The 14,117-nt window shown below is 35.1% G+C and overlaps 3 protein-coding genes and 1 pseudogene across 3 annotated transcripts in view; all 4 read left to right on the forward strand.

Annotated features, from left to right (window-relative positions):
* The window catches only part of LOC132050589 (putative pentatricopeptide repeat-containing protein At1g12700, mitochondrial), a 50,654-nt gene that overhangs the window by 13,053 nt on the left and 23,484 nt on the right, over window positions 1–14,117 (forward strand). The window lies entirely within an intron of this gene.
* Window positions 552–5,142, forward strand: LOC132050592 (putative pentatricopeptide repeat-containing protein At1g12700, mitochondrial; annotated as a pseudogene).
* The window catches only part of LOC132049049 (pentatricopeptide repeat-containing protein At1g62670, mitochondrial-like), a 40,731-nt gene continuing 35,834 nt past the window's right edge, over window positions 9,221–14,117 (forward strand). Inside the window, exon 1 of the mRNA XM_059439716.1 lies at window positions 9,221–9,329. The gene's annotated coding sequence lies outside the window, so the exon portion shown is untranslated. The remainder of the gene's footprint in view (window positions 9,330–14,117) is intronic.
* LOC132050591 (putative pentatricopeptide repeat-containing protein At1g12700, mitochondrial) lies at window positions 9,305–11,641 on the forward strand. Its single transcript, XM_059441943.1, has one exon. It carries the CDS (start codon window positions 9,305–9,307, stop codon window positions 11,090–11,092), a length of 1,788 nt encoding a protein of 595 aa, XP_059297926.1. The 3' UTR covers window positions 11,093–11,641.

The raw sequence follows: 14,117 nt of genomic DNA on the forward strand, positions 1-14,117 counted from the left end.
TTGAAACCTTTTGCCCTTATATATACCACACGTCGGACTTGTCACTAGGGGTGTTCATGGTTCGGTTTGGGTCGGTTATTGGTTAAAACCATAACCAAACCAATTTAGTCGGTTTTTAAATGTCTAAAACCATAACCAAACCAAATAAAATAATAACCACCGGTTTGGTTATTGTCTTTGGTTCGGTTTGTGATTTAATTTTATTCTCTCTCTCAAAATAAAGCGAACTTTGCCGATATCGAGGGAAAGACATGCTTGATAAAATGAAAAGAGATAATTTTTTTATGTTGGGTATTTTGATTCATATTCTTTTAAGATTTTTTTAAAAATAAGTAGACCAAAATTAAATTAATAATTAAAAGGTATAAAATATCTTTAATTATTTATGAATAATATTACATATAAATAATTATAAATTTTATGTATATAATTATCCCCCTATATATACCACAAACCAAATATTATCGGACTTTAAAACCAAACCACAAAAAAAAAATGGTTACTTTTTTTATTCGATTTGATTAAATTTTCGATTTGGGTTAGTGGGCAAAATTAGGGCACACCGAAACATAACATCACTTTCACATACACCGCTAATATTCCAGCAATTCAGTAAAGAAGACTAACTTTACTGTGGAGAGTTATTCCTCCATTGAAGATGAAGAGAATTTCTCTGTTTTGCCCTCCTTTGAGAGTTATTTCCCATTCTTGTTTTTGGGCATTTACAATCAGAGCATATTCTTCAAGTCATAATAGTACATCCATTTCAGTAAAAGGTAAATTTGGGGCAAATAGCAATTTTGAGAATGTTAAATGTTTAGATGATGCTGTTACTCTCTTCCATCAATTGGTTAGAATGAAGCCTCTTCCTTCTCTTGTTGATTTCTCTAAATTATTTAAGACTATGCTAAATATGAAGCATTATTCTGCTGTGGTTTCTCTTTTTCGAGAAATGCAGACATTGGATATCCCAATTGATGTAGTCATCTTGAGTAGCGTGATTAACAGTTATTGCCTGATGCATCGTGCTGATTGTGCGTTTTCGGTGTTACCCATTTACTTGAAGAATGGCATTCCATTTGATAATGTCACCTTTACCACCCTAATAAGGGGATTATTTGCTGAAAATAAGGTCAAAGATGCAGTTGAATTGTTCAAAAAGTTGGTCAGAGAGAAGATTTGTAAGCCCAATGAAGTCATGTATGCAACTGTCATGAATGGGCTAAGCAAAAAGGGCCATACTGAGAAGACTTTGAGTTTGCTCCGGTTAATTGAACAGGGGAACGCTAAGCCTAACATATATATCTACAGCATTGTTATAGATGCGTTTTGCAAAGATAGAAACTTAGATGCTGCAATCAACCTTTTGAATGAGATGAAACAGAAGGGCATTCCTCCTAACGTAGTCACATATAATTCAATAATTGATGGTTTATGTAAGTTCGGTCAGTGGGAAAAAGTTACGACTTTGTTCTCTGAGATGGTAAATCATAATATTTATCCAAATGTGCGCACCTTCAACATAGTGATAGATGGATTATGTAAAGAAGGAAAAGTTGAGGATGCCGAGGAAATAATGAGACACATGATTGAAAAAGGTATAGAGCCTGATATAATCACCTACAATGCGATAATGGATGGACATTGTTTGTGTGGTCAAATGAATAGAGCGAGGAGAGTTTTTGATTCCATGATAGACAAAAACATTGAACCTGACATTATTAGCTATAGCATACTAATAAATGGATACTGTAAGGAAAAGAAAGTGGATGAGGCCGTGCAATTGTTTGGTGAAATTTCTCAAAGGGGATCAAAGCCTGATATTATTACCTACAACACTATCTTGCAAGGTCTGTTTGAAATTGGAAGAATAGGTGATGCAAAAAAGTTCTTTGATGAGATGCTATCTACAGGGCCCAAACCTGATTTATACAGTTATGGCACTTTGCTCAATGGTTATTTCAAGTATGGACTTATTGAAGAAGCTGTATCACTCTTTAATAAGTTGGAAAGAAAGAGAGAAAATGCTAATATTGAATTTTATAATGTTGTCATTAACGGATTGTGCAAAAATGGTCAACTCGACAAAGCTCATGCTATTTTTGAGAAGCTTTCTTCAATGGGATTGCTTCCGAATGCTAGAACGTACAATACAATGATAAATGGATTTTGTCTTCAAGGGTTGTTAGATGAAGCTAAAGATATTCTAAGAAAAATGGAAGACAATGGTTGTTTTCCAAACAATGTCACTTACGATGTTATTGTGCAAGGATTTCTTAGGTGCAACAAAATTAGTGAAATGATATCTTTCATGAAGGAAATGTCTGGACGGGGCTTCTCATTTGATGCAACTACAGCTGGCTTTTGGTAAATGTTATAAGGGAGAACCCTTCCGTCCTTGACATGATACCAGAGCTTCACTTGAAAAATAAGAAGTGAATATTTCTTTCGCTTGGTCTATTCGGCTATGTTATGGCTGTGACACATTTTCCTTTTTATCCCTCCAAAAGAAATGGCATCCAATGCAATTGTGTAAGCAGAAAAAATGGCAATTAAAATGCTGCTTGGACTTTGCAGCAGGCTTATTGAGGAGGTACACCACTTCTGATATTCTTGTTCTTTTTCCACTCTTTTTTATCTTGGAAATTAGATATTACTGCTCTGTTGATATTCCTTATGCATAAACATTTTAAATCTAGGAATATCATTTTCACTGCTATTTAGTTGTCTTTCATGTATTATCATTTTGTATATATGTGAGAGTAAATAACAACTGCCTGCAACTTAGAAATTGCTGCGGAAACAATTTTCTTTGATAGTTTCTAAAGTCTTTGTAACATCAACCATAATTGGAACACTGGATCTAACAAGTTCAATCACATCCTTCTATCCCTGAAACATATAGTATGAATATTTGTAATTTTCCTGAAGTTGAAATAGAACTTGTTCAAGATTGATATGGTATAATATAGATAAACATCAACACCATATTTAGAACATTTAAGAATGTACTTTTTGATAGGGTATACAAATTACTAGATGCTTTTGAAATAGAACTTGTTCGAAATTGATAGGGTATACAAATTATCATTCCTATTCGAAAAGGGTCGTATTCCATATAATTATTGTCAACTAACTCACAACATGGAGGCGAGGAATTTCTTTGAAGACGTAGCTCTGTTTGAAATTCTCTATAATTGTTTGTTTCTTTATTTTAGAATATGGATTTTAAGTGTAAACTCTGCTTGTTATTTAAGAATTTGGGGGAAAATAGACCCATGTCTTATCTTATGTTTCAGCGTAACGTTAGTTAGTGAGATGGACACAGTTGAGCTTTCCATGATCATTTGTAGCCTCGTCATAGTTTTTGTTAAGGATATTAGTTGTCTATCGGATATTGAATCCTATGGATCAAGTAGATAGGAGTAGCATAAATCTAATTTCATCTATGTTTTTGTTTTTCAGCGTGATCATATTTTGTCACAAAATTAACCTCGTCTCTAGAAATTGCGATGCGTTGTATTACACGATTTTAAATTTATTTATGTGTGGGTTTGCAGAATAGGCTCATCACGGTCACACCAGAAACTAAAGTTCTGAAAGCGACGCAACTGATGACAGGTACTACTTTTTTAGTGCCTTTTTAGTGTGTTTTCTTCAAACTCAAGATGTTAAGAGTAATTTAAATGTGGAAGTGACTAGGTTTCCTTATATGAGCAATTGACATATTTTTTGATAAGTAATAGATAATTTTATCATTTGTAGCACGTAAGGGGTTCTAGGATGTGCAGTTACAAAAAATAAAAATACATTCTGTTGAAATGAACTGAGGGAACTTATCATCCTTTCTGCTTCCTGTACATTTTCGTTCTTACTGCTATTTCTTATTTTGTTTGGGCATTTTAGTTTCCATATCGATTCGAAAGAAAAGCAGCTCTTTCCTGTGTTATTATTGCTGGATTTCTTTCGTTTAACTAGCCTATAAGCAGAATTCGCGGCAAAGTTTCCTGAGGGGGTCAGACCCCAGGCAATTCTATCTTTGACTGCTTGTTGCTATGATACATAGCCCCCCGTGATTGCTAATGTAGTGTTCAGGTCTAGTGTGAATGATAGCCTATTGAGATTCCAAACTCCATTAATTAAAACGTCACTGACCCTGAGGGTAGTCTCAGCCTTGTTTAATGACCATGGATTCCATTTCTTGGTGATCCTAGGTGTTGGATCCAATTGTCATTCCAAAAGTTTATAGAGGAACCCTATCTGAGGTTTTAGTTTTATTTAAACTTAAATTTGAATTTCAGTTTTCAATTAAAACTGACATACATGTTCATTAAATAAGATATCTTTTTTGAATAGCCTTCAACATCTATAAATTATGCCATCCTTGAAAGTGGCCTATAAATTTGCAGCACGCGCTTTGGATTGGTCGTGTCCCTGGTAAACTTGTTTGTATTCTCCTAAATAGTATACATCCACTATTTGTTTAAGGATAATGATTTTTCACGCTTTAAAGCTTTTGTTCAATTTTTCTTTCTATTTTTCTGACCGACGTTTCACATGCCAGATAACCGCATCAGGTACATTCTTGTTGTTATCTGTTGGAGATGTTGTTCATGTGGTTGCAAGTGAGTGTAGGGATGAGCTGAACTGTTTAAATGCCTACATACAAGGAGGTTATTAAATGATGATGACAAGAAATAAATGGATCATATGCCCTTAATCTTGTAGATATCGACATGCTTGGGTCAACTGCACTACTTCTGCAGTTTAGTGTGCTTATAACTAGCAGTTGTTTTAGATGCTTCTCAACATGATTCAAATTGTGATGTTTTAGATTCCTTGTAGATGATAGAGGAGCTGTAAGTTGATCTCTTTACAGTCCTGTAATTATGGATGATTTTACGGTCCTTGTATAGTTTTACTATCTATATAATATATGTTACATGTTTCAAAAAAAAAAAAAAGGACTAGCAGTTGTTTAATATTGACATATTCTTTCAGTTAAGCTCAAGATGTTTCCTGTGCTAGCACAATGGAGAACATAATTGCCATCTACTCATACATTGTAAGGTGACTGGCCAGCTGTGACACATTTTTTAGCATGACTGGTCTGAATTGGGTCATGCCAGAATTTAAAATCCTAGTTCATACTTGTTCTGAATTGGGCCGGAATTGTCACTGAATGTCTCATGGAAGTTAGTTTGGACATTTTAAATATGTGAAGACTCCAACAAAGATTGTGTGAGGAAACAATTTGCACGCCACTTTCATATCCGCTGAAGAATTTCCAGAATTCAGTAAAGAAGATGAGGAGAAATCCTCCACATCGCCGTCTCAATAGTATTCCTTTTATGTCTTTCTTTGCTACTTCCCATTCTGGTTCAGCAATTACGACAAGAGCTTATTCTTCCTGCCATAGTAGTACATCCCTTTCGATAAAGGGTAAACTTGGGTTGAGCAACAATTGTGAGAACATCAAGTGTTTAAATGATGCAGTATCTCTTCCATCAAATGGTTAGAATGCAGCCTCTTCCTTCACTTCTGGTCCTCTCTAAATTATTTAAGACTATGCTATATATGAAGCATTGTTATGCTGTCATTTCTCTTTTCCGAGAAATGCAGAAATTGGTTGACATAATTAAGTGCATTTGAAGTTTATGAATGCTCTGTAATTGGTTGTTTCTGTATAAGAGACTTATTCTTATCTTATACTTCAGCACTTGTTATAATGCTGGTAACATTAATTAGTGAGATGGACGCAGTTGAGCTTTCCATGATCATGTGTTCACGCGTAGCTTCGTCATAGTTGTCGTTAGGGATATTGAATCATGTGGATCTATCAGATAGTAGTAGCTAATTCTTCTATATTTTTGTTTTTCAGTGTGATCATATTCCGTCACAAAAATAACCTGTTGTTGACCTTGTCATAACCCATTTCACCCCCAGGAAGTTGAAGAACATGTGCCAAACTCGAGTAGTAATAGAGCAGTTTAGAAAGTGATTGTTGCTTTCTGGATATTTCTCACACAAAAAGCATCTGTTGACTAACTGTATACCCCTTCTTTGTAATTTCTCTTGGGTTAGACAAGATTCTTTTATGACAACATCACTTTGACAGGAGGTTTGGAATTCCATATCTGTTTCCAGGGGCCAGCATTAGGTTGGTTAGCAGCAACCAGAAAAACCTTCTAGCATGATTTAACAGAGAAACAACCACTTGAATGACCCTTCGACACCACTTCATCTTTACTGTTCTTTAATCCATTAAAAGGAGACCATACAGTAAAGAGTTCTCCAATCCTCTCAAGTTCCCAATCATTAAAATTTCTTCCAAATGTGATGTTCCAAGCATTACCTTCTCTGCTCTGGGCTAGTTTTAGTTCTCTGTCTCCTGTTAGAGTGAACAAGGAGGGGAATTGATCTCTGAGAGGTAAGTGGCCAAGCCGATAATCATGCCAGAAGGAAATTTTCCTACCATTGCCTATCTTATATCCAATGTTCTGGGAAAACATTGGCCATAAGCCTCTGATCCAATCCCCATTGGAGGAGGTCCTTCCTTTGTGCACCATTCTCCAGAAAGCCTCTACGTCGACATTGCATCTCCATCACCACTTAATCAAGAGGCTTCTGTTTTGCTGCCTCAAATTCTTAATACCCAACCCACCATTTTCCTTCTTGAACCTTTGTGATCTAGAAGTTTTCCATCCCATATTTTTCTCAGATCAGTTGTTTCCACATCAATTCTTCCTCATTGAAGAACCTCCAAAGCCACTTCATAAGGAGACTGCTATTGTGTACCCTAAGGCTTTAACTCCAAGTAAATATATGTAATGACTTGGACTTGTAATTTGGCTGGTTGAGCCGAACCTTCAAATAAGAGGTTTCAGTTCTATTTAAAGAAAAAAAAATTAAATTTCAGTTTTTAATTCTAACACACACACACCTGTTCATTCTTTGATTAGCTTTCTTCAACCCCCTACAAATTATACCGTCCTTGAAAGTGGCTTATCCATTTGCTGTAGATGTTTTGGCTTTATCGTATCCCCAGACTAACTTATTTGTATACTCTTAAATAGTATGCACTCAAATTTTATTTAAGGCCAATGATTTTTCACGCTTCAAAGCTTTATTTCAATTTTGTCTTTTTGTTTTTTCTGACAGAATGTTTCATTTGCATCAGAGCACATTCTTGTTGTTGATCAGAATGGTATTAGAGGGGTGGTGTCTGATGGTGATGATACTCCTGTTGTTGCGAGTGAGCATAGGGATGAGTTGAACCTTTTAAATACCAAACATACAAGGAGATTATTAGATGATGATTTACAAGAAATAAATGGATCATGTGCCCTTAATCTTGTAAATATCAACATGCTTGGTCTATTGCACTATAAATTTCCAGTTTATTGTGCTTATGACTAGCAGTTGTTTAAGATGACAGTTTCCTTGAACAAACTAAAAGGTGTTTCATCTTTGTTTTAAGGGATTAATATTGACTTCTTGGTTCTTTACATAGTTTAATTCTAACCGACATATCTGCCCTCTCTTTTGTACAAATAACCTTTTTTTTTAAAAGAATAAAATAAAATATCTACGTTGTGTATGCAATATGTTTAACCAAAACCTCAATAAAGGTGATAATGTGAAAGATAATTCATCTAGAGCTACTATTGGTGCCTGAACAAAAGCCAATTATCATAACTTGATCTGAGATATATTCTATGGCTTGACGAAAGTATTCTATGGCTTGACGAAAGTAAAAAAATCATGTTGAAATCTATTAAACACGGTTATATGATAAACATTTTTTTTAAACTGATAACTTTGTATTCCTCAGCAATCAGGGTGTGTTGGCCACCTTCAAAAGTTGATTACACATAGAATATATATAAAAAGAGTAATTACAGAGCTCTTGGGAGTACTTCATCATCTATGCCTTGTTCTTTACACCGAAAGTCTAAAGATACAATACAATTCCATTTAGGTTATATGATATTTTTTTGTTCTATATAAGTGTATAGTTCTAATCTAATGATAATATGACATCTTTCGTAAATTAAAATGCCCATTTATTTATTTATTTATTATATTATTGTGTTTCTCCTTAATTTTAATTTTATGCTATATTAAGAAGCTCCAAAGTCACCTCAATTTTGAACTCAAAACAAAAAGTTTTTCACTAAAGTCCTTCCATATCCGGATCATACCACCGAGCACCCCAGATCTCTTAGGCAGTCAAATGTTACTTTCCTTTTTGGTTTGTTAGTACATCTTTTTATATTTAGTAAGTTGACAAAAATCTTTTTTTATTCTGTAAAATTTTGTCCTCAGTCAAAATAAGACACTTAAATTGGGACGAAATAAGTATTATTTTGGGGGTAACTTACATAAATAGTGTAGTTTATAGGCTTCTAACTAACAGTAGCTACTTTTTTCTTAATTACAATTCTTAGCTACTTTGTAGCTATTTCGCGTGTATTTATGTGTATTCAAATACACAGTTTCAAAATACAGTCAGTTAAATACAGCTATATTTTACCAGTTTTGCGTATATTCGCGTGTATTCAGATACATAGTTTTTCCCTTTGGAAAAAAAGAATTACAAGCGAGTATAAAAAATATACTGTAGTTACACTAAAAAATGAAGAATACATTCAAATCCGTTCAAATATCTAGCGAAAATACAAGTACATTGTATTTAAAAATGGAGAATACAATCAAATCCGGTCGACTCTCCGGCAAAATGCAAAATACACTGTATTTACACAAAAAAAAAAAAATGGAGAATGTACTCTAATCCATTTAAAAATACACTGTATTTAATCTTGTATTTAGTCGAAAATTGCATACAAACAACAAAAATACAGTTAAATACACGCAGCGAAGGGTGTACACTTTGAAAATCCTAAAATATGCTAACACAAAAAACTACATTAGACACTAAAAGAATATAAGAAAATAGCAGAAATTACACCTCAAAAAGCCGCACCAAACTTTAGAAATAAATCAAAAATGGAAAAAAAAATATAAAAATTGTATCTCTAAATGTTAGTTTCCATTATTTTTTTATTTTTTCTTAGTTCCTGTCAAATCTAAAGGACATGATTCAGCAATATTTGAGGGAGACCAAAAGTGTTACATTTTGGCAAACTCAAAGCACAGAAACTGTTAAATGCCTACTCAAGGGACTATTTTGAACCTACCGTAAAACATAAGGGACTAATTTCGTCATCATCTCATTTGCCCTCTGTACACACTCCCTCAAAATTGTTCCAAAATTAGGGCAATACTCTCTCACTCACTGAAGATGAAGATAATCTCTCTGCGAAATGGTATTATTCCCTTATTCTCTTTCTTTGATGTTTCCCATTCTTGTTCTGCAATTAGAGTTTATTATTCAAGTCATAGTAATGCATCCATTTCTGCAAAGGGTAAACTTGGGTTAAATACCAAGATTGAGAATGTCAAGTGCTTAGATGATGCTGTTACTCTCTTCCATCAATTGGTTAGAATGAAGCCTCTTCCTTCAGTTGTCAGCTTCTCTAAATTATTTAAAACTATACTAACTATGAAGCATTACTCTTCCGTTGTTTCCCTTTTTGGAGAAATGCAGAAATTGGGTGTCCCAATTAATGGATTTATCTTGAGTAACGTGATTAACAGTTACTGCCTGATGCATCGTGCTGATTGTGCGTTTTCGGTGTTACCCATTTACTTGAAGAATGGCATTCCATTTAATAATGTCACCTTTACCACCCTATTAAGGGGATTATTTGCTGAAAATAAAGTCAAAGATGCAGTTGAATTGTTGAAAAAGTTGGTCAGAGAGAAGATTTGTGAGCCTAATGAAGTCATGTATGCAACAGTCATGAATGGTCTTAGCAAAAGGGGTCATACTGAGAAGACTTTGAGTTTGCTCCGGTTAATGGAAAAAGGGAGCACTAAGCCCAACATAAAGAACTACAACATTGTGATAGATGCGCTTTGCAAAGATGGAAACTTAGATGCTGCTATCAGCCTTTTGAATGAGATGAAGCAGAAAGGCATTCCTCCGGACATAATCACTTATAATTCATTAATTGATGGTTTGTGTAAGCTTGGTCAGTGGGCAAAGGTTAGAACTTTCTTCTCTGAGATGGTAAATCTTAATATTTATCCTAATGTGCGCACCTTTAACATGATGATTGACGGACTATGCAAAGAAGGGAAAGTTGAAGATGCCGAGGAAGTAATGATACACATGGTCGAAAAAGGTGTAGAGCCTGATGTAATCACCTACAATGTGATAATGGATGGACATTGTTTGTGTGGTCAATTGGATAGAGCGAGGAGAGTTTTTGATTCCATGATAGACAATAACATTGAACCTGACATTATTAGCTATAACGTACTAATAAATGGATACTGTAAGAAAAAGAAATTGGGCGAGGCCATGCAATTGTTTGGTGAAATTTCTCAAAAGGGATCAAAACCTAATATCTTTACCTACACTACTATCTTGCAAGGTCTTTTTGAAGTTGGAAGAATTGGATCTGCTAGAAAAATTTATGACGAGATGTTGTCTGTGGGGCCCATTCCTAATCTATACACCCATGTCACATTGCTCAATGGTTATTTGAAGTACGGACTTGTTGAAGAAGCAATGTCACTCTTTAATAAGTTGGACAGTGAGATAGAATATACTAGTATTGTATTTTACGATGTTGTGATTAATGGGTTGTGCCAAAATGGTAAACTCCATGAAGCTCATGCGATTTTCGAGAAGGTTTCTTTAATGGGATTGCTTCCGGATGTGAGAATATACAATACTATGATAAATGGATTTTGTCGAGAAGGGTTGTTGGATGAAGCTAAAGCTATGCTAAGAAAAATGGAGGACAACGGTTGTTTGCCGAACAATGTCACTTACAATGTCTTTGTGCAAGGATTTCTCAGGTGTAACAAAATTAGTGAAATGGCAACTTTTATGAAGGAAATGACGGGAAGGGGCTTCTCATTTGTTGCAACTACAGCTGAGTTATTGGTAAATGTTATAAGGGAGAATCCTTCTGTCTTTGACATGATACCAGAGCTTCACGCGGAAAATAAGAAGTGAATATTTCTTTTGTTTGGTTTATTTGGCTATGCTAACAACTACAACAACATACCCAGTGTAATCCCACTATCGCTGTGATACATTTTCCTTTTTATCCTTGCAAAAGAAATGGCATCCAATGCAATTGCAGAACCTGACGGCAATTAGAATGTTGCTTGAGCTTTCTCGGGAGGCTTATTTAGGAGGTACATCAATTTTGATATTTTGATTTTCTTCCTGTCATCTTTCTCTTAGAAATTAATTGTTATTTCACTCTTAATGGTAAGTATACAGATCAGAGAAGAAAGAAATAATGGTGACTTTCCTTATGTGTACACCGTATAAGTGTGGTAATAACAATTTTAGTGCTATTTAGTTATCTTCAGCTATTATCATTTCTTATTGTTTTTAGAATCAATAACAACTGCATGTATCTAAGAAATTGCTTGGGAATCAATCTTTGCAGTATTTTCCAAAGTCGTAGATACATCATCCATAAATGGAACCCCATCCTTCTGTCAAACCTGATAGGATATACTATAGATGAATGGTTGACATCATATTCAATTATTTAAGAATATATTTTGGAAGTTTTTGCATGATCCGATGTACTGGATGCTTATTGGAAATTGACGTTTTCATAGAACAGTAATATTTGTCAAAGAAAAGTTCATTGTTCCTGCAAAGGACCTTTTTGATTGGGAATTTGAAGATGTAAATGAATTGCTGCTGAAATCGGAGGCTAACTCTCTCAATGATCAGGTTGCTGACTCACTGTGGTGGAAGTTTCAGAAAGACGGCAAGTTTATTGTCAAAGTATTTTAGTAAAATCTTTTGGGGAGTATGGGAGGCATTCAAAAGGACTAGCCATGGAGAACAATTTGGAAGACGATTGCACCCGGAGCATTACACAACTGCTATAGCTATGGTGTAAGAAGAATGTTGTATCTGACATTGACTCATCGTATAATCTTTTTTACTCCTTCAATTGATAGAAGGATGATCATATCTCTTTTGTACTCCTTTTGGTACCTACTTGGTACTTATAAATAATATTCTTACCTTTTCATCAAAAAAGTTATTTTGGCCCTTTGACTAATTGTCACCGGAACTCGAAAGGTTTATCATTTGTATCATCACCGTCAACTAATTAACTTAGAAGATGGAGGGAACTGATTTCTTTTGAAGAGGTAAATATCTGTTTGCAACTGTAATTTCTTGTTTCTTTATTTTAGATATGGATTTTAACTTAGCGTAAACTATGCTTGTTATTACTAGGTTTCATCTAATTAGACTATTTTATTTTTTTGTTAGTCACAATCACACTAATATTTTTATATTTATCTGGAGTTGGAACTGATTATATTTTGGAAACTACCCTTCCAAACTAAGTATAAGGGTCTTCCAAATAAATGTGATAGTTCCACTTTGTTGTTTTATAGTTCCACTTTGTTGTTTTTCTTTATTATGCTCTAAATTTTACAAGTGAAATAATTTCCTTCCCATCATTGAAGCATCTGTTGTTTCGCTAGCTGTTCCAGAATCTGCAGATTGTGATTGCACCAATGGATGAGCACTTTTAATTCCTGCTATTCAAGGCAAGTTCAATGGACTCTGACATGACTTAATGGACTCCCAAGATGGTAATAAACATATCCAAGATCTCTTTGGTAAATAGGCAACGTAGTAGATGATTTACCGACTCGCTAGCTCTTTCACATAAAAAACATCTGCTGCACATTGTGAGCCCGCTCTTTTGTAGATTATCATGGCTTACACAGGCTTTATGGGTGGCTCCGGCATCTGGATCAATACATTAACCTGCTCTATTTCCGATCAAATAATTCCTTCTCAAAAGTAGGAGTGAATAGGTCTGAGAGGCGCATGAGAGATGAAAAGAGTCTTAAAAATGAGTCCACCTGCCACAATGAGCTCACGATAGTTCAGGGGGGGTTCTGTCAATACCCAATAGTTTGGGTATGAAACCCGCAAAACAGTGATAGTTTAGAGGAGCAGTTTTAACCTATTCGCTCAAACTTTCTTTACGTGTACTGCCCCTTGGAACTCTTTGGAGGAGTTTTTGAAGCGTGATGATCACATGGCAGGTCATATTCCTTTGGGAGTATTTTAATGAGTTTATAGTAGTTTAGGGGTATTTTGTGAACATCCAATAGTTTAGGTATATATGGAACTAGCAAAGCCGTGATAGTTTAGGGCGGTTTAGCCTATTTACTCCAAATGTAGATTCTATCCCCCATTGGAGTAGCAGTCTCCACAATGCAACTTTTGTTCATGCTGCCAGAGTAAAGTTCTGGAAACTTCTTCATTAAAGTGATGTCATCAATCCACTTGTCTGTCGACCTTCACCTTCTTTGCCGACTTCAGCTTTGCACATTCGTAAAAGTCATCCAAGAGATTCCTGATTTGTCTCCTGGCAGATACACCATAGGAGCCTTACACATTAATACTCAAGTACCATTTTAGTAGCAAACTCTTATTTTGTAGCTTTAGGTTCTTCACTCCCAGGCCTCCAAGTTTCCTGTGAGTACTAACAGTCTTCCAATACACCAAATGCAAAAACGACCTTGCACCTTCGAAAGACAATGTATTTTCTCATGGTGGCAGGTTAACTGTAGTAAGTAGTATGCTGGATGATATTCCACTGAAGAAGGAAGAGAAACTTCTTCACCTTGCCAATTTTTAGCATCTTTGTGTCTGGAAGCAAATGGCATGCCAAGATAATGAACAGTAGGGAAATTTTCAGCCTTGCAACATAAGATGGCAGCCAATTTCTGAATGATATGATCAGCATTACCTGGAAAATGCTGCTCTTTCCCCAGTTTACATGCAGTCTACCCTCAATGGCTAGCAGAATGCTGTTAAGTTGCATTTCATCTGTGAGAAAGTTCAGGAGCCTTTATAGCCTTAAAACATAATACTTCCGTGACAAGAATAAAAAGGTATGACGAAAGTGGCTTACCTTCCTTTTGAGTAAGGAAAAGAACTTCTAGAGCCAACCAATACTTTATCCATTACAATACTTGAG

This window comes from Lycium ferocissimum, chromosome 3 (assembly GCF_029784015.1).
Source record: "Lycium ferocissimum isolate CSIRO_LF1 chromosome 3, AGI_CSIRO_Lferr_CH_V1, whole genome shotgun sequence".
In the NCBI taxonomy this organism is placed as follows: Eukaryota; Viridiplantae; Streptophyta; class Magnoliopsida; order Solanales; family Solanaceae; genus Lycium; species Lycium ferocissimum.